This window comes from Coptis chinensis, chromosome 2 (genome assembly GCF_015680905.1).
Source record: "Coptis chinensis isolate HL-2020 chromosome 2, ASM1568090v1, whole genome shotgun sequence".
NCBI classification, from domain to species: domain Eukaryota; kingdom Viridiplantae; phylum Streptophyta; class Magnoliopsida; order Ranunculales; family Ranunculaceae; genus Coptis; species Coptis chinensis.
Window position 1 is genome coordinate 5016137 of NC_141457.1, and position 16696 is coordinate 5032832.

The following is a 16696-nucleotide window of genomic DNA, read 5'->3' on the forward strand; positions in this document are numbered from 1 at the left end:
ATTTAGAAGAACTCGCGAATTTAAAACTCGACGAAGTTCAAAACTCGATGAAATTCACGAACTCGACAGAATTCAAAACTCGACAGAATTTTAAAACTCGACAGAGTTCACCCGAACTCGGCGACAGAATTTAGAACTCGGAGAATTCAAAAACTCGGCGAATTCACCGAACTCGGATGAATTTAGAACTCGCGAATTTTAAAACTCGACGAGTTCAAAACTCGACAGAATTCACGAACTCACGAGAATTCACCGAACTCGGCTGTAATTTAAAACTCACCGAATATGCTAGTTCACGAACTCCCATTGAATTTAAAATTTCGACAGAGTTCAAAACTCTGACAGAATTTAAAACTCTGACAGAGTTCACCGAACTCTCAAAACTCTGACAGAATTTAAAACTCTGACAGAGTTCACCGAACTCTGACAGAGTTCAAAACTCTGCCAGAATACGGCATGACGAATACGACAAAGTTCAAGCTAATTAAATAACATTCAAACTTCAACGAAAATACCATTAAAGCATGAAGAATACGGCAACGAAAATACCATTAAAGCTAATTAAATTAAATACCATTCAAAGCTAATTAAATTTGCAAAATTATTACATGTACCCAATTTGAATAAAGGTTACCCAATTCGAATAAATTCACTACACAGAAGGTTACCCAATTTGAATAAAGTTCATACACGCGGTTGTCTAATGTTTTCTTCAAATACAGAAACTTGTTTACTTCAAAGTTTCTTGTTCCAAACAACAATATAAACAATTTCATACCCAATAAACGGTTGAACCAAGCGTTTTAAGCTTGTTTACTTGTTACAGTATTCACCCAATTTCGCGTTTTAAACAATTGCCAAGAATAAAGTTTACTAGGTTCAACCGTTTAAACAACATCCAACAATATACCCAATTTGTTGTTTACTAATTAAACAACAAATCAAACGAATTAAATGTTCGAAAATACCTTAATCCAGAAGCTTGGTTCAAATTGGAGAAGAAGAAGCCGAGAGAGAGAGAACCCAACCCAATTTCGTGTTTTTGGTATTTTGGTTAGATCGGTCTGTTTTTTTGGTGAAGATCGGTCTGTTTTTTTTTTGGTGAAGATCGGTTTTTTTGGTGAAGATCGGTCTGTTTTTTTTTTTGGTGAAGATCGGTCTGTTTTTTTGGTGAAGATCGGTTTTTGGTGAAGATCGGTCTGTTTTTTTGTTGATTTTTTTTTTGGTGAAGAAGAAGCCGAGAGAGAGAGAGAATCTAAATTTCGGTTTTTTTTTTTGGTTAGATCGGTCTGTTTTTTTTGGTGAAGATCGGTTTTTTTTTTTTTTAGAGAAGATGATGAGGAAAATTTTGAAATATCGAAATATCGGTAAATATCGGTAAATTGAGTGAATTAGATCTTCAGATCTAGAGGGCGAGATCGGACGGCTCAAATGAAGAGTGAGATAAGGGTGGCACTCTAAGAGTGGCACCCTAGACAAACGATATATATATATATATATATATATATATATATATATATATATATATATATATATATATATATTAGGACCGACCTTTGATGGTAAAGACAAAGCATGTAGAAACAGTTGATAATTTCTCTCGGGATCAAACACTTGACAAAGCGAGATCTTTCTAGCAAGTATGTTCGATAGCGACTCTGATATCCTCCCCTTCCATCAAATTGGAGCTCCACAAACTTACCAAAACGATTGTAATGTCAAGATATTAGATTCAGCCCACACATTATGTTCATCTAAAAATTTACATAGTAGGAAATTACTAAAAGAACGAAAATTCTACAAACCTTGAGTTATTGTTTCTGACAGTCTTTGCATTACCAAATGCTTCTAAAACAGGATTTGACTGCAAATAGAAAATAAAATGGACCAGAGAATGTCAATACTGTTGCTAAGGGTTTTGCAATTTTCACGTTGGCTTTCGTAGTTTTCAGAATTTGTCGTCTCCCCCCAAAGATTGTGTTGTATACCTCATACAATAAGTAAGGAAGTATTTATCTTGTTATTGATTTTGCATTAGATTGGTAATCTGGAAACTCATTATGCAAACCATATCAATAGTCGAAACTAATTGAGAAATCAGAAGTTGAATTTTTTTTTGGTAATCAAACGATTTGTTGAAGGTGAGAAGGTGGGCATAAAACCCTGGCGAGAATTTGGAGAGCAATGAGATTTGAGAGAGAGAGAGGGGAGACAAAGAGATTGGGAAGAGGAAGGGATTGCATAATAGCTAATTAAAGTCGGTATTGATGGGTAATTAAAGTTGGCCATTAATGGTAGCGTACAATTCAAATGATGTGTGGAGTTTGTTTTTTTATTCACCAACATATAAAATGACCAATTACTCCGGCTTAAAGTGCCGTTAGCAATACTTTAATTTAAAGACACTATGGGAACCAGAAATTCACAAAAGCTAGAAAGACCAAATAGTCATTCTAATTATTATTTTGGTGTTTTGATTTAATTATTCATCTATGAGCATTATGCGTAAGAAAAAGACCCGGATGAATTTAAGAGGCCACGATCATTATAGGATATGCTACTAGTATAGATATATATATTTACACAAATTCAGGGGGGGGCTATGCCCTACCTGTAGGGGTGCAAATGGATATCCAAATATTCGAATCCGATTCGAATTCGTATTCGAAAAATCGGATATTATCCAAAAATTTCGGATATTGGATTCGGATAATTTTTTATGTCCGAACTGGTTTCGGATACGAATTCGGATACTGCCATATCCGCATCCGAAAATATCCAATCCAATTTAAAAAATTAATAGTTATTATATTTAATTAATTTAATTATTTATTATTGTATAAAATATTATATAAAATCATAAACTAATAATATAAAACTATAATAACAAAATAATAATAATAAATGAAAAATATATATATTTATAATAGTTTTTACAGTGGTAAAATAAATTATTCAAAGCAAATAAAATTTTAATCAATATTAATTTTCGAATCGGATATTATCCGATATCCGATTCGTATATCCGAAATCGGGTTTGGATCAAAATTTTAATATCCGTCGGATTCGGATTTGGATATCGGTATAAATTTTCGGATTTGGATTCGGATAAAGGCATATCCGAATCCGAACTTATCCGTTTGCACCCCTACCTACCTGGCCTGTACATGGCTCCGCCACTGTTTACAATTGAGAACATGTTAGATGTACTACAAAACAAGTTCTTAAATATAGGGGAATAATCTACACTCGGTCTTTTTCGAGAAAGTTGTGTACAAGAACATAAAGTGGAAATGAATTGTGGGGATTAGGGCAGGGAATGGGTCGGGTTCAAATTAGATATGCTAATATCCGAATCCGAATATGAATTTTTTTCATAATATCCGAACCTGAATCCGAATTTGAATTTTTTGCAAATATTTTCACCCAAATCCGAATCCGAACCCTAAACCCGATCAGGTAACACTAAAAATTACCCAGAACATGTATCCGTATCCGACCTGGATTTAAATATGGTTAGAGAAATGTATCCGAACCCGACATATTCAAGTTTGGGTTCGAGTCCCTTGCCTTAGTGGGGATCGAGTGGTGTAGCCACACGTTAAAGCTAGTTTTTCATAACGCAAATTCTTAATGTAAAACATATTGAGTTTAAGTTAACCTGCCCGTTATATGAACTTCGCCCACTTATACGAACTCCAAAAACACTCCACCATGAAAAACAATGAATTGGAAGCTGATTTTTGGTGGAGATGTTCTCCCCACAATATAGATCATCCTTCGAAAAAATCAGCATATTTGAAAATGTCTAGGTGCATCAAAATTTGCTTACAATGTTATAAAATTATCTAACGGTCAAAAAATTTCAAATTTTAAAATAACTTTTGATAATGTTAAACATTTTTGTTTGGTCTGATTTTTTGTATGTAGGAAGATTCTCCATTATGAGAAAACTATCTTCACCAAAAATCAGCCTTCAATTCATCTTATAAATCTACTTTAGGTGGTGGAGTTCATATAACAGGCTCGGTTAAATTAAACAAAGTGGCAAGAGCACATATATGCACATTTTTATTTGATTATGTCTATACTTTAGGCTCGCCTATGGACCCTTTGATTATGAACCCTTGGTGCATGGTCATCTCCTATATATAACAAGTTTAAAACAACTAAAGAATATGATATGTGAACAAAGTTGGACTCTAAACACCAATGCTTTATATATATATATATATATATATATATATATATATATATATATATATATATTATTTTTTTTCAACAATTACCATATTAATCAAAGGGTTTATCCATAGAGGCCCCACTTATTTTACCAAGGGTTGTCCACACCCAAAACAAAACCAAATGGATTCTAAGACCAAATGGGTACCACTTAAAAATTGAATAGGCACCACTTAAAAAAAATTGTTTAATTTTGATTAGGTTCTTGGTTCCATCCCGGTCGACATACATGACTTTTGTAGTGTTGTTCCTAGCTTGGCTGGAAAAGGCAACTATGACTTTAGTAGTGTTGGTCCTTATTAGTTGGAAAAGGCAATAGCAATAATGCAAGACTTATTGCTAATAGAGTATGTGGTCTGCTATTTCAGACCATCATACTGCTACACTTTCAAGTCAATTTGAGTTGATTGTTAGCTTTGTTGTGTATAACTAGGGGTGGGGTAGGGAGACCCTAATTTTCGATTTAATGGGGGTAAATTGTAATGACCCACTTCATCCTACCACGTCGATATTGTCCCCACTTAGCCATTGCTAGGACTGTCAATGGATCGTTTTGGGTCGGATTCTAGTAAATCCAAAACTGAACCGATAAGATAATTAGGTACCCGAAACCGAACTGAACTGATAATATTATATTTCATTTGAAACCGAACCGAACCGATAATATAACAACCCTAATTTTTAAACAACGTAAATTATATTATTTAGATTGAAGCTAATTATTTTGAAGTCTAGCATGTTGCAAATTTTGTTTCTCTATAGTGGAACATTGATATTCTTATTGTTGTTGATTTTAAGAAGTATATTATTTGAATTGGTTGTTATAACTTTTGAGAGTATTTGAGAGTCATTTTAGATTTGAGAACACTGTTAAAATGTACCCATTCATATAGGTATGGACCTTGGTTGTTTTTAGCTAGACCCATATTAGGCCCAAAAGTTAAGTTAAACAGGCTTAAAACATTGAATAAAAAAACCTGCGAATTTCCACTGTAAAAATCTTTTTATTCAAAATTTGGATGGTCGATTACTCATAGCCAGGATTTTTGGACAGCCGTCTAAGCAAAGCGAGATCACATGATGGCGCAACCATCACCCATACGTGGGTTGAAGCATCTTTCCTCACAATCCCACCACCTTAAGATCGAGCCATCCTTGGCTCTTGTATTTTTTCGTATAGGTGGGCATTCAAGGACGACGTAAAATCAAATGTTAGTCAAAACTTAATACAACATGAGGAAGATGGAAGATGGAGAAGCATGAGAAAGCTTGCACGGCTAACCAGCATTGTTTCATTCCGTTTAGTTTTGACACTTTCAGTTTCTTGGAATAACAGGCTGTTGAGCTTCTCAAGAGACTTCAGAAAGTTATAGACAGTAACGTTATGACAGCAGGTTCTAACGAATTTGTTTTTAGAAGAATAGGATTTGCTATTCAGAAAGGACTTGCGGCGCAGCTTGTTGCACACTTGTCCTAATTAATTGTAAAATTCCTCATCAGTATCAATAAAATTTCAACTTGAAAAAAAAAAAAAAAAAACAAACAAACAAACAAACAAACAAACAAACAAACTAGATTTCTATTAATTAAAAATAACATAACATTGTATTAATTAACCACTTTGTCTTGGGGTTGTGTTTAACTCGTGAATATTCATTTTGTACGTATTGAGCGTGATTAAATATATTTTGGTAATATTGAATTGTATTGCATACCTATACTAACGTTTTTCTTGAAACTCTGTTTGTTGATGCGCTTACAAGAATTTTATAAGCATACGATTAGGTTAAAGGTAAAAATATCATGTTATTGTTAGTCATATTACTTGAAGTTAATTACTATACATCCACTAAGTGTCTAATGCTGGTCATTGGAGAGCAAATGACAGGACCGAACAGAAAGCTCCCCCATTTAAATCGATAAAAGACCTAGGTGTATCCGCTTGCTAAGGAAGTACAGGGCCGAACAAAAAGCTCCCCCATTTAAATCGATAAAAGACACAGGCATATCCGCTTGCTAAGGAAGTGAACACACGCTATCATTATTACCAAAGTAGTTTAGTTTAGTTTTTTTTTTTTTTTTTTTTTTTTTTAATCTTTGTAATTATTTGCTTTTTGGTTGTATGAATTCATTGCAAATGTTTTTAATATTTTATTAACATGTCGTGGACCAGTGCAATGTGTGAAATACTGATCTAGAGTAGGAAATCGGTTTTTAGGTGCTACATAAATCTTAATTGGCTCATGGGGTGGGTTGTGTGTGTTAACCCAACTCCAAATATCGTTTATGTTTCTATGATTAGATAACTCAAAATGGCGGCTGGTGTATATGTCTTAGTGAAATACGTTGAAAAAATTATTAAGTTGAAGCTCCAGTTTGATTCCATGTTTCTGCGATGAAGGGCGGCTTCTATTTTTTATATTCAAATTATTGTGTTGCTTATCTATTTATTGTTGTATTATTGAAATAAACTTTCACCAGAATAAATATATTTGAAAAAAGTAATAATAAGAGCTACTATCGGCGTGTATGATTTATTTGCAAATGTATCTTTTTCTATAATTCAACTTTGCCTTAAGCCGGATATTAATTCAAGGCGTATATCTTAGTGTTTAGAACTTTTGATCACTTTGAACTACGTCTAATCACTAATTACTTGCTACATTAAATCTTTCATGTTTATCATCTCTATTTTGATTCCAAGATTTATAATGATGTTTGAGTTTATTTATCATTTCAAGTGTTGCTACTATTTTCTTTTCTTAATTCTATGAAAGATACAATAAATATTTGGTTGTTTAACCATATTAGCAAGATGCACATGCTATGCACGTGATGTTAAACAAAACTTAAGGAAGAGTGTAAACATAATTTGGGTGAGAACACTTACAATTGACATTATGCTTGAGCAGACACACTGGCCGCCGTTTAAAATTTGATTTGAATGGAACTCCATGCCTATTTGATTTCTAGACATACGTAAGCAATAAACTTCTAAGTATAGGTCCAAATCACATGTACCTTGAGCCTCTCATTCTAGCAAGTGCACGTTGCAAATGACAAAGATAAAAAATTAGTGCATCAAAAACATCTATGTAACGTTATACATTAAAACCAATTTGGAATCACTAATGAGAAAAACCCAGTGTCACAAAAAAGCTATTATGGTGTAGTGAACCAAAACAGCCTATACCCAAAATTTGAGTTTCATGTTGTAACAAAAAAAAAAACAGTTTTGTATTTCATGCACGCAAATTTAACGGAGAAGAAGATGCAGACCTTGTGCTGAAAACATGGATTGCTTGCTGTATTTCTGGAAACTCGATCACCACCACGGCTAGGGCTGTCAATGGGTTTCGATAACCCGATAACCGATCCGAACCAAACTGATAAAAAATGGTTTGGGTTTTGATAATTTAGTTTGGCCTCTACCGACCTGAAACCAAACCGAACCGATAAGATATTGGTTTGGTTTTGGGTTTGCTCTCCACCGAACCGATATAAATCCGAACCGATAAGATAGCATTTTAGTAATATTTATGATTAATTTTGTATGTGTTTATCAATTGTGTGGTTAAAATTAATAAATTTAATTTAAGATTTAATTGATTTTATAGTTTTCAGTTCGGGTTTGGTTTGCAATATATCTTATCGATTCGGTTTGGTTTCGGGTTCCCAATTTTCTTATCGGTTCGGGTTCGGATTTTCTAAAATCCGACCCAAGCCGGTCCATTGACAGCCCTAACCACGACACCACCTTTAATCCCTCACATTCCTTCTTACATATCATTTACATGTCCCATCAACAATATCTTAGTAATAAAAGTTGCCAAGGAGTATATGAACGTACATAAAACAAAGCGAATATATAACAAAGCAAAATGATAGAAAAGAAAACAATTATCGCCTGAAAATAATATAACAAATACAAACCAAGAAACAAAGTTCAGGAAAAAAAAATCAGATTGACAAACCTGAAAGCGGTTAGAAATCCTAGAGGTACTCGATCAACCCAAAGACAAAACGCAAACTTCCACTAAACAAAAAATTGTAACTTGAATTCAGAACTCATCTCACCAGTATAACCGTATCCCATAAGTTGATATCCATACATGTTTTAGTTTGTGTTCAGCACAATATTACTAAGCACCAGAGTAAGATAATCCATAAATGTTTATGAATTGTGCACATTAAAGAAATACCTTGAAGAAACCCTTGTCTGGTACATGCAATTTCTTCTGGATAGGCATTTTAACTTCAGCTATAATCTTGCCATCACACATGATAAAAAAAAATTGTTACCCAAAATTCAGAACCGGGTGCTTAAAGACAAAAAAAAAAAGTTTCCAAGATTTAGTCATCCAACATTTTGACTTGAGAGAGTGCAAGAAGAGTCCTTCATCACTGCACATGTACCAATAGGAACTCGACCAATGCATGATATATAAACTTACCCCCTGATTCTGAGAGAAAATCTTTGATGAAATGGTAAACATGAATATATAAGGCGATTCCTGAGAGGTTGTAGAGATCACGTTAGGGCCAATAAATTGACCAAATGCACATGAACAAAACCCAAAGAGAGTATTTAGATAATCCAAAAGCCCTAAAAAATTGCCCCCAAAAAATTATTCTAACATTATGTATATAATTATATGAAAGTTTTTTAAACGAAGTTTTTAAAGAGCATGAGAGAAGATAGGGAGAGCCTTCAGGACATGGCTGACTTCAAGGACTTGTGAGCCTCGAGCATAGGAGACAATAAACTAAACTTGACACGGTTAGTACACCTCTAGACCTCAATTGCATCCTCCTAGTGGGTAATAGGGCATAACAATTTTATTGTCTTTGCAATTGGAATGGACGACCTACTTCGTTCGAATTCTTGAAGGCAAATTTGTACCTACTAACTAAAAACTACACATACTCATTTGGCTGATAGAGAAGTGGAAAGGCCCATGAAAACTCTAAACCAAAAGTTATCATCATATCTAACGCAAAGAAAAATAATGACAAAAATACATACAGTTAATCAAAATAGCATATGGAAATAATGGAGCACAACCACACCTATTTTACAGGAAAAATACTAACAAAATAAAATGAACTAAAAGACATACTTAAATTGGGGGAAACACAGCCATACACATTACATGCAAAAATGTAGAAGAGGCTATCACTTTCATAATGCCCGCTAAGAGTGAAGAAAAGGCTATGACTTCATTCATTCACCATACGATTAGTCAAGCACACAATTTTTATTTCATGCAGTTTGTCTGTGATTTAGTTAGCCATAGATAGATGTGGTTTGTTGACTCTGTTAGGCACCCCGACTTTAGTTTATTATACATATATGTGGGTTTTAACGTAGTAACATAGTCCATAAACATCACTTTGTATTCACTATACTCTACTTAAGAATATAAGAATTTTCTAGAAAAAAAAAATGAGTATAAAAACCTTTTAGTAATCACCTAAAACTTATATAAGAATTCACTCAGAACTTAGAATGAAAAACGAAAAATTCAAACCAATCATCATATTGAGTATAACCACACATTTCAATTGGTAGTAGTTCTCTTAATTTATGAAACTGATAGTACTTGACGATTAGAACTATATTCTCTAAAAAATCCTACAACTCTCAAATATAATCGTTAGAGTCTAACAAAGTATCATAGAATGGAAAACATACATTTAAGCGAGGTTACTCTAAGAAGCTTTCTTGATATCACCAAATCAATGGATTGTCTATGCATATGTATGTAACAACGTTAAAAACAACTAAATGAAGTAAAAGGAGCTTGAAACATGAGTAATCAATGGCGGTTATGATATTGTAGTCGAAAAGCCAAAAAAATAAATATATAAGAACACATATATCATCTTGCATTCATGGCCAACGCTCATTGTACGTATAAAATTAGTTCACTTCATAATTTCATGTCACCTAATATACGGCATGTATCTGTTAAAAGTTGGGTATCCAACGCAAAACCAATTGGCAATGAGTGGAGCGAACCAGGATTACTAATTTTTATGCGAGGCTTTAGAGCAACATGCCGCACTTGTCTTCATTTGCATTCTTGAAACATACTATTTATTATCTTATTTGTGATGCTAAACAAATGCAAATAAGTTCAAAACACAAAGTAAAACTCTTAGTAGCAAAAGGCTACACCTGTCTTGATTTGATTTTCCGAAAGGAATTTTTCTAGAAAATGACTGTATACAGAAGTAGTAATCAATAAATAAGCACGAGGATACCTCGGATCCAAGTCGCTTGTTCAAGGATTCGTTCCACATGTTGGCAGCATAAGCTGGCTGTATATGGTTCCAAACTGTCATAACAAATGCAACCTGTTCAATATTAAAGTCAACAATCAGATCAAACTGATGAGAGTACATAAATAATTAAAGTAAGAGAGAAGTTCCTTTTATAACGTTGAATAAAAACCTCCGGATGTTCAGTAGCAATTTAACAATTAAGAAAATTTCCATGGCACACTTTTTTGTTCAAGACCAGGACAAACATGATCATGTCTGATCTTTCTGTAGGGAAAAACAGCAATAAAATAAAATGGATGGATGTAAATAATCTTTATAACTAACATAAACAATTTCCAACAACAAGGCTCTTCTTCACCTTTAGAGGTGTTTCTTCCATTTGCACAAGAAGTCGATGAAACATGAACCTTCACCTTACAATTAGGTTTCAACAGATAAAGTATAGTGCACCGAAACACATATCCTTAATGGATTAACCTATGGCACTCAAGTTCTAATTCAATAACAAATAACAATGCAGTGAGGGGTTAATTTGGATTATTGAAGATCCAATGATCCATTCTAACACACGGAACAATAAATTATCAACATAATAATAATAATAATAATAATAACAGCTCGTGAACACTAAGAATTGAAAATCATAGCTCGTGGGACCAAACAATGTGCTTTTAAGAAACCATTAAGATATACATCACCATTTCTAAGAAAAGAACATAAAAATGATTTTATTAAGGCCTACTAAATGCATACACCAACGAAAAGCTGTTCTATTTATTTTTGAAAGAGTATCTACAACGCTGTAACCTATGATGTAAAGAATTTGAAAGTTCATTGACAACCAAGAAACTTTCTATGATGAAGCAAATTGATGGTAAGAATGAAGAACAATTGTCAATAGAAAAACAAAAAAAATTAAAATGACCAAGAAATTTAGTACCAGATGTGCATCCAAAGGTGGAGGGTAGTTTCCATCAACAGTGTCAATCCAACTAAATATCAAGTTGTGATAACCATATGGTTGACCAGACATGCTTTTCGCATATTCCCAAGCTACATACTCATTAAACTTGGCTCAGAGATCAGGACGCAATGGAAATAATGCAATCTGAGGGTTGGCATCATCTTTGGTCAGCTCAAACTCCCACCACTCATCCCATGGCAAAATAGCAACAACATCTTCTCCCTTTGACAAATGAGTAAGCAACAATTCAGTAATGATCTCATATGGAAATTCTTTTGATTAAGTTAGAAAAAGATAACTACAAAATAAAGCATGTATGTAGCACTGACAAAAGGAAAAGTGCCTTTGCATAAATAGTTTGGGATAGTTATCCCTAATTTGTCAACTCGAGATAACTGCGCCGCCTGAGGATCATATATCTCAAGGGTTGGAGTAATTTTTCCATTAAACAGATCTTTGAATACATACCATCTCTTCCTTTGTCAATATCATTCTCTGTGACACGGTTTCGAGCGTTAATTTCACATTCAGATTCATGGAGCTGCTCAAGAGAAGTTGTTGCCTCATCCCTAGCAGCCTAACTCAAAAATAGTTATGTCAATCTAATTGAGAAGCAGCTGATTGTTGAAATGATTGATCAGTAAAATGAAAAGCAGCACATGAGACAGAAGTTCTCAATACCACTGCTTCCAACCGAAGGGATGTAATCTCTACGTTTCTAACACATTGGGTTTGTGTTGCAGCTTTCAAAGCATCCTATAGCGTAGAAACAAAACATAAATAGAAAGGATACTTTGAAGATGAATATAATATAACAAAGTTAAAAAAAAAATCAATCGACTAATTCAAACATCAAGTAAGATATGGAATCTTCTATACACAATGAAAACAGAGGAGATCTTATTAATGCTTACCTCCCTTTGCTGTAGGGCTGCCTCCTTTATGAAGAGTGAACAAACATAAAATCTAAAACGGACCCAGATTAAGCTGCAGTACTTCCAAGACTCAGAATAACCTAAAAATAAATTTAAAAAAAAAAAAAAAAAAAAAAAAAAAAAAAAGGGAGAAAAAAAACTGTTCTGGGAATCAAACGATTTGTTGAAGGTGAGAAGAAGGGCATAAAACCCCAGCGAGAATTTGGAGAGCAATGAGAGAGAGAAGGGAGACAGAGAGATTGGGAAGATGAAGGGATTAGCTAATGGCTAATTAAAGTTGGCATTAACGGTGGCGTACAATTGAAATGATACGTGGAGTTTGTTTTTTTATTCACCAACACACACATGAAATGACCAATTACTTATGTTTAAAGTGTCCTAAGCAATACTTTAATTTAAGGACACTATGGGTACCAATTTCACAAAAGCTAGAAAGACCAAGTAGTCATTCTAATTATTATTTGGGTGTTTTGAATTAATTATTCATCTAGGGGTATTATGCGTAAGAAAAATATCCAGATGAATTTAAAAGTCCATATTAGTTATAGGAGATATTACTAGTAAAGATATTGTGAAATAGGTTATAATGAGCTAATCAAAAAGAGTAAACTTATATATGGGTCTTTAGAAGATTTTGATTGCTATTAATGGGTTCATGATTATATATTTATTTATTTATTTTTTGCTTCCACTGTCATCCTAATTTAATAGAGCCTTTAGTAGATTTGTTGGAAATGTGGTGATGAAAGAGATTATTTTGGAAGGAAAGTTTGCAATATATGATTTGTATATACTGTACTATTAAAAAAAAAAAGACAATTAAGGCAAATAAATCTTTAGCGAAAAGTAAATGCAAATCATCTAATATGGAATTAAAAAAATTGTTTAGTATAAGTCTCTAAGATACCAATTTGAGTTATATTTGATTTGAAATTACACTTTTAAGGTATACTAAAATGAATGTGAAAATATACCTATTACGACAGTTTAAGCTGTGGTTGGAAAATATTTTTTCCAGCTATAGGTTGGAATTGGTGTACTTATCACTAGTGTTCTTTTGATGAATAGCTTTCGTATATTAAGAGACCATCATTCAGCCAAACAGTAGAGTAGTTTCAAGTTTCAAGTTTCAACAACACCAACAATGGGTGCCTTGAATAAAAGTAGTCACATCATTCTATTTGTTTTGGTGGCCCTCTTATATTCTTTTTGTACCTTCTCAATGGCAACCTTCCATCACATCTATCTAGTGAATCAATTATATCCTGACACACCAATGTCCCTCCATTGCAAATCTGGGAGCAAGGATCTTGGTTTGCAAATCCTTAATTATCAACAAAGTTTCCAATTTGAATTCTGGGATGATTCATGGGCTACTACACTTTATTTTTGTACAATGCGGTGGAGGGATGGAAAAGGTCGTTATAATCGTATAAGTTTTGACGTATATGATGGAGCAAAAAGGTACTCAAATCCTTTGTTCAGGTGCGATGATGACTGTCGATGGGCTGCACGCGGAGATGGCATATACCATTTATGGGACGACACTATGAAATATGAACGCGTATACCAGTGGAATATAACTGCTTAAATTAAAGTAAGAAATATGTGGATTGTATTCACTATTCAGGTGATAATAATAATAATAATAAAATATTCACTATGAACATTTTAAAATTTTAAAATATCGTTGAGAATTCAACACCATATTGCGATTTGCGAGCCAAATATATATATTGTGCGAAATCTCGCAAAATCCCGGAGAGAACGACGGCTTACTTTTCCACCAAACAACCACCTCTTCATTTCTTGCTCTTCTTCTTCTTCTTCTTCTTCTTCTTGAAACGTTATAAGTATTTCCTTTACCTTAAAAGCCTAACAGCCCATTCAGTTTTATATATAAGTGTGTGTCGTTCAGTTTCATATTGATCTTGTTGCTGTAAACTTGTTTTTTTTTGTGTTTTTTGGAATAAATGAGATGGTTGGCATGGCAAAGAGTGACAAGTCTTGATGATCGGGTAAGATGGGTAGTATAGTATCACGTGTAGAGTGCATGCATCCCAAGAGATGGAAGAAGTACCAGGCTCTTTGGGGACAAGTGCTAGTTTCTCTTTGAGATTGGGACAGACTGTTTTCTCTACTGCTTCTTTACTGTTCATGTCTCTGGGTGTTCAGTTCTACAGCTACACTTCTTTCTGGTAATATTAATTTGCAATTATGGTAATATCCATGTTTTAGATTCTTGAATTTCCTGTTTTTATGAAATGAATAAAAAAAAAATTGTTTATTGGATATTTTAGTGCTAATATTATTAATAAGGATTTGGAGTCTGAAGGAATAATTGTAGATGACATTCATCGTCGGCAGGAATATTGAAAAATTATGTGCTAAAATAGTGTTGAATTGATAACGTCTGCGTTTTGTTAATGAAGGAATAATTGCAAATGAAATTGTCATCGGCAGGAAGATTGAATAGTTATATCTTGCGAGTAGAGTTTGTCGTGGAAGATTTGTATTGGAAACCTCATTATTATGTTAGGATTAGCAAAGGCAGTGAAGGATGCATCATAATCCAAATCTAACAAGAAGAAAAATACACAAACAATTTATGTAGTTCACATAGTGCATTTTCTCCACTAGAACTAGAAAGCCGCAAATCGGTGAAGACCAGCGTTACATAGAGTTAAGGAAGGAGAAGAAGAAGAATGATGGTGGTGGTGGTAGTGGTAGCGAAGAGAGAAAAAAAAAATAGTGGAAGAACAAAGCCGGAAAGGGAAGATTGGGGAAGAGAGAGTTTCCCCTCCTCCCCATGCAACCTGCACAATAAACCTCCTAATTCTGCATTGGCGGTAACTTGCAGGAATGGTGTAGTGTGAAATTAGTCTCCACGGTTTAACATGTTTGTGGTAAGTTATAGAGTACAATGATGTCGAGGAAAGATGTTGATACCGTCACAATTCTTGATCATCAATTGTAATCCCTATGGAATTTCAAATATTTATATTTATGTATGCTGCAAATGAAATTCTTACCTTCTGGCCTTATTCAGAAGTTTGTCGTTTAAAGTTTAAACCTTGCTTTGATCCATTTGTCGATTATTTATTACAAATTATTCGTCACATTTTTACCTGCCAAAGTCCATCTAGTGCCACACAAAGAAATGCCGATAACCACAAGTATATTTGGACAATTACAACCTCAAGATTCTGAGTAGACAGAAGCACCACTTTCAAAAGTGTGTTGACTGTAGAGATTCTCATGTAATCTATGACCTTGCATTTTCCGTGGACACCACATTCATACTGCATACTTCAATTTGAAACCTAAGCTCTGTGACTGAAGTTCTGCCAGTTCCCATCCACTCCCAACACATGACTATTGCAGGGCTGTTCCTGACTCCTGAGTTAGAAAGGGAAACAATGATGATGGAAGACTTGAGTAGACTGATACTTCCAGCAGTCATACTGGAAGGAACAAACTACAAATATAGACTTTGTATTGAGCTATTTATGTTTTCTGAACTCAAACAAGGGTAGAGTAAGTAGAAAGGGCAGAGTAGGTAGCTGGTGTATATGTGAGTGAAAATTAAATTCTATTAAGCTGTAGCTACAATTTAATTCCACGTTAAAACACCAACTCTGCACTGAAGCCAATATCTCTTTTGCTTTATATTAGAATTACCCTGTCACTTATATGTTTTGCCGACTTGCTGTATTATAAAATGAACCTTAACTGCAGCGAACCACACGATATTTGCAAACAAGTGAATTAGAACTAATCCAGTCATCTATGCTTTATCTGTGAATGAATCTTTTTCTACCATTCAACTCTACATGGAGGCGTTTATCAAGTTGATGCTTATTCTCTGAATTATCTTGCATTGATCATTTTAGAACTACATCCAAGTACCATTTACTTATGCTTCAATAGATTTTATAACGTTTTTCTTGAAACTCTGTCGGTTGATGCGCTAACAAAAATTTTATAAGCATACGGTTAGGTTAAAGGTAAATATATCATGTTATTGTTAGTCAAATTACTTGAAGTTAATTAATATACATCCACTAAGTGTCTAAAATATGCTGGTCATTGGAGAGCAAATGACAGGGCCGAACAGAAATCTCCCCGTTTAAATCGATAAAAGACACGTACAGTTGTATCCGCTTGCTAAGGCCCTAGTCCCTAATCTGGAGATGTTTAACTCCACTAATGGTATGATAAAAATCAATGAAGAAATAATAACTTTAATTCTTTAGATTTTTGCATG

At 33.8% G+C, this 16696-nt stretch overlaps 1 protein-coding gene and 1 long non-coding RNA gene across 3 annotated transcripts; one reads left to right on the forward strand and one right to left on the reverse strand.

Annotated features, from left to right (window-relative positions):
* Positions 1-5865: 5865 nt before the first annotated feature.
* On the reverse strand, positions 5866-12707 carry LOC147514486 (uncharacterized). Of its 2 annotated transcripts, XM_086594378.1 has the most exons (7): positions 12409-12707; positions 12176-12250; positions 11963-12071; positions 11471-11716; positions 10510-10602; positions 8445-8510; positions 5866-8278 (listed from the first exon to the last, which is right to left on the reverse strand). In XM_086594378.1, exons 4-7 carry the CDS (start codon positions 11561-11563, stop codon positions 8189-8191), a joined length of 342 nt encoding a protein of 113 aa, XP_086450504.1. In that variant the 5' UTR covers positions 11564-11716; positions 11963-12071; positions 12176-12250; positions 12409-12707; the 3' UTR covers positions 5866-8188. The 2 variants fall into 2 exon arrangements, with proteins under 2 accessions (XP_086450504.1, XP_086450505.1); XM_086594379.1 differs by having other exon boundaries at positions 11963-12250.
* Positions 12708-13574: 867 nt separating this feature from the next.
* On the forward strand, positions 13575-15516 carry LOC147514487 (uncharacterized). Its single transcript, XR_015208277.1, has 2 exons — positions 13575-14627; positions 14862-15516. It is a non-coding gene; the product is annotated as an uncharacterized LOC147514487 (long non-coding RNA).
* Positions 15517-16696: the final 1180 nt, after the last annotated feature.

Excerpts from the sequence above, each read along its gene's own strand:
- LOC147514486 (XM_086594378.1), bottom strand. The coding sequence starts at position 11,563 with ATGTCTGGTCAACCATATGGTTATCACAACTTGATATTTAGTTGGATT. Across the intron at positions 8,511-10,509 it reads ACAAGCGACTTGGATCCGAG|ATTATAGCTGAAGTTAAAAT; the intron begins GTATCCTCGTGC and ends TGTGATGGCAAG. Across the intron at positions 8,279-8,444 it reads CAGACAAGGGTTTCTTCAAG|TGGAAGTTTGCGTTTTGTCT; the intron begins GTATTTCTTTAA and ends TTTTTTGTTTAG.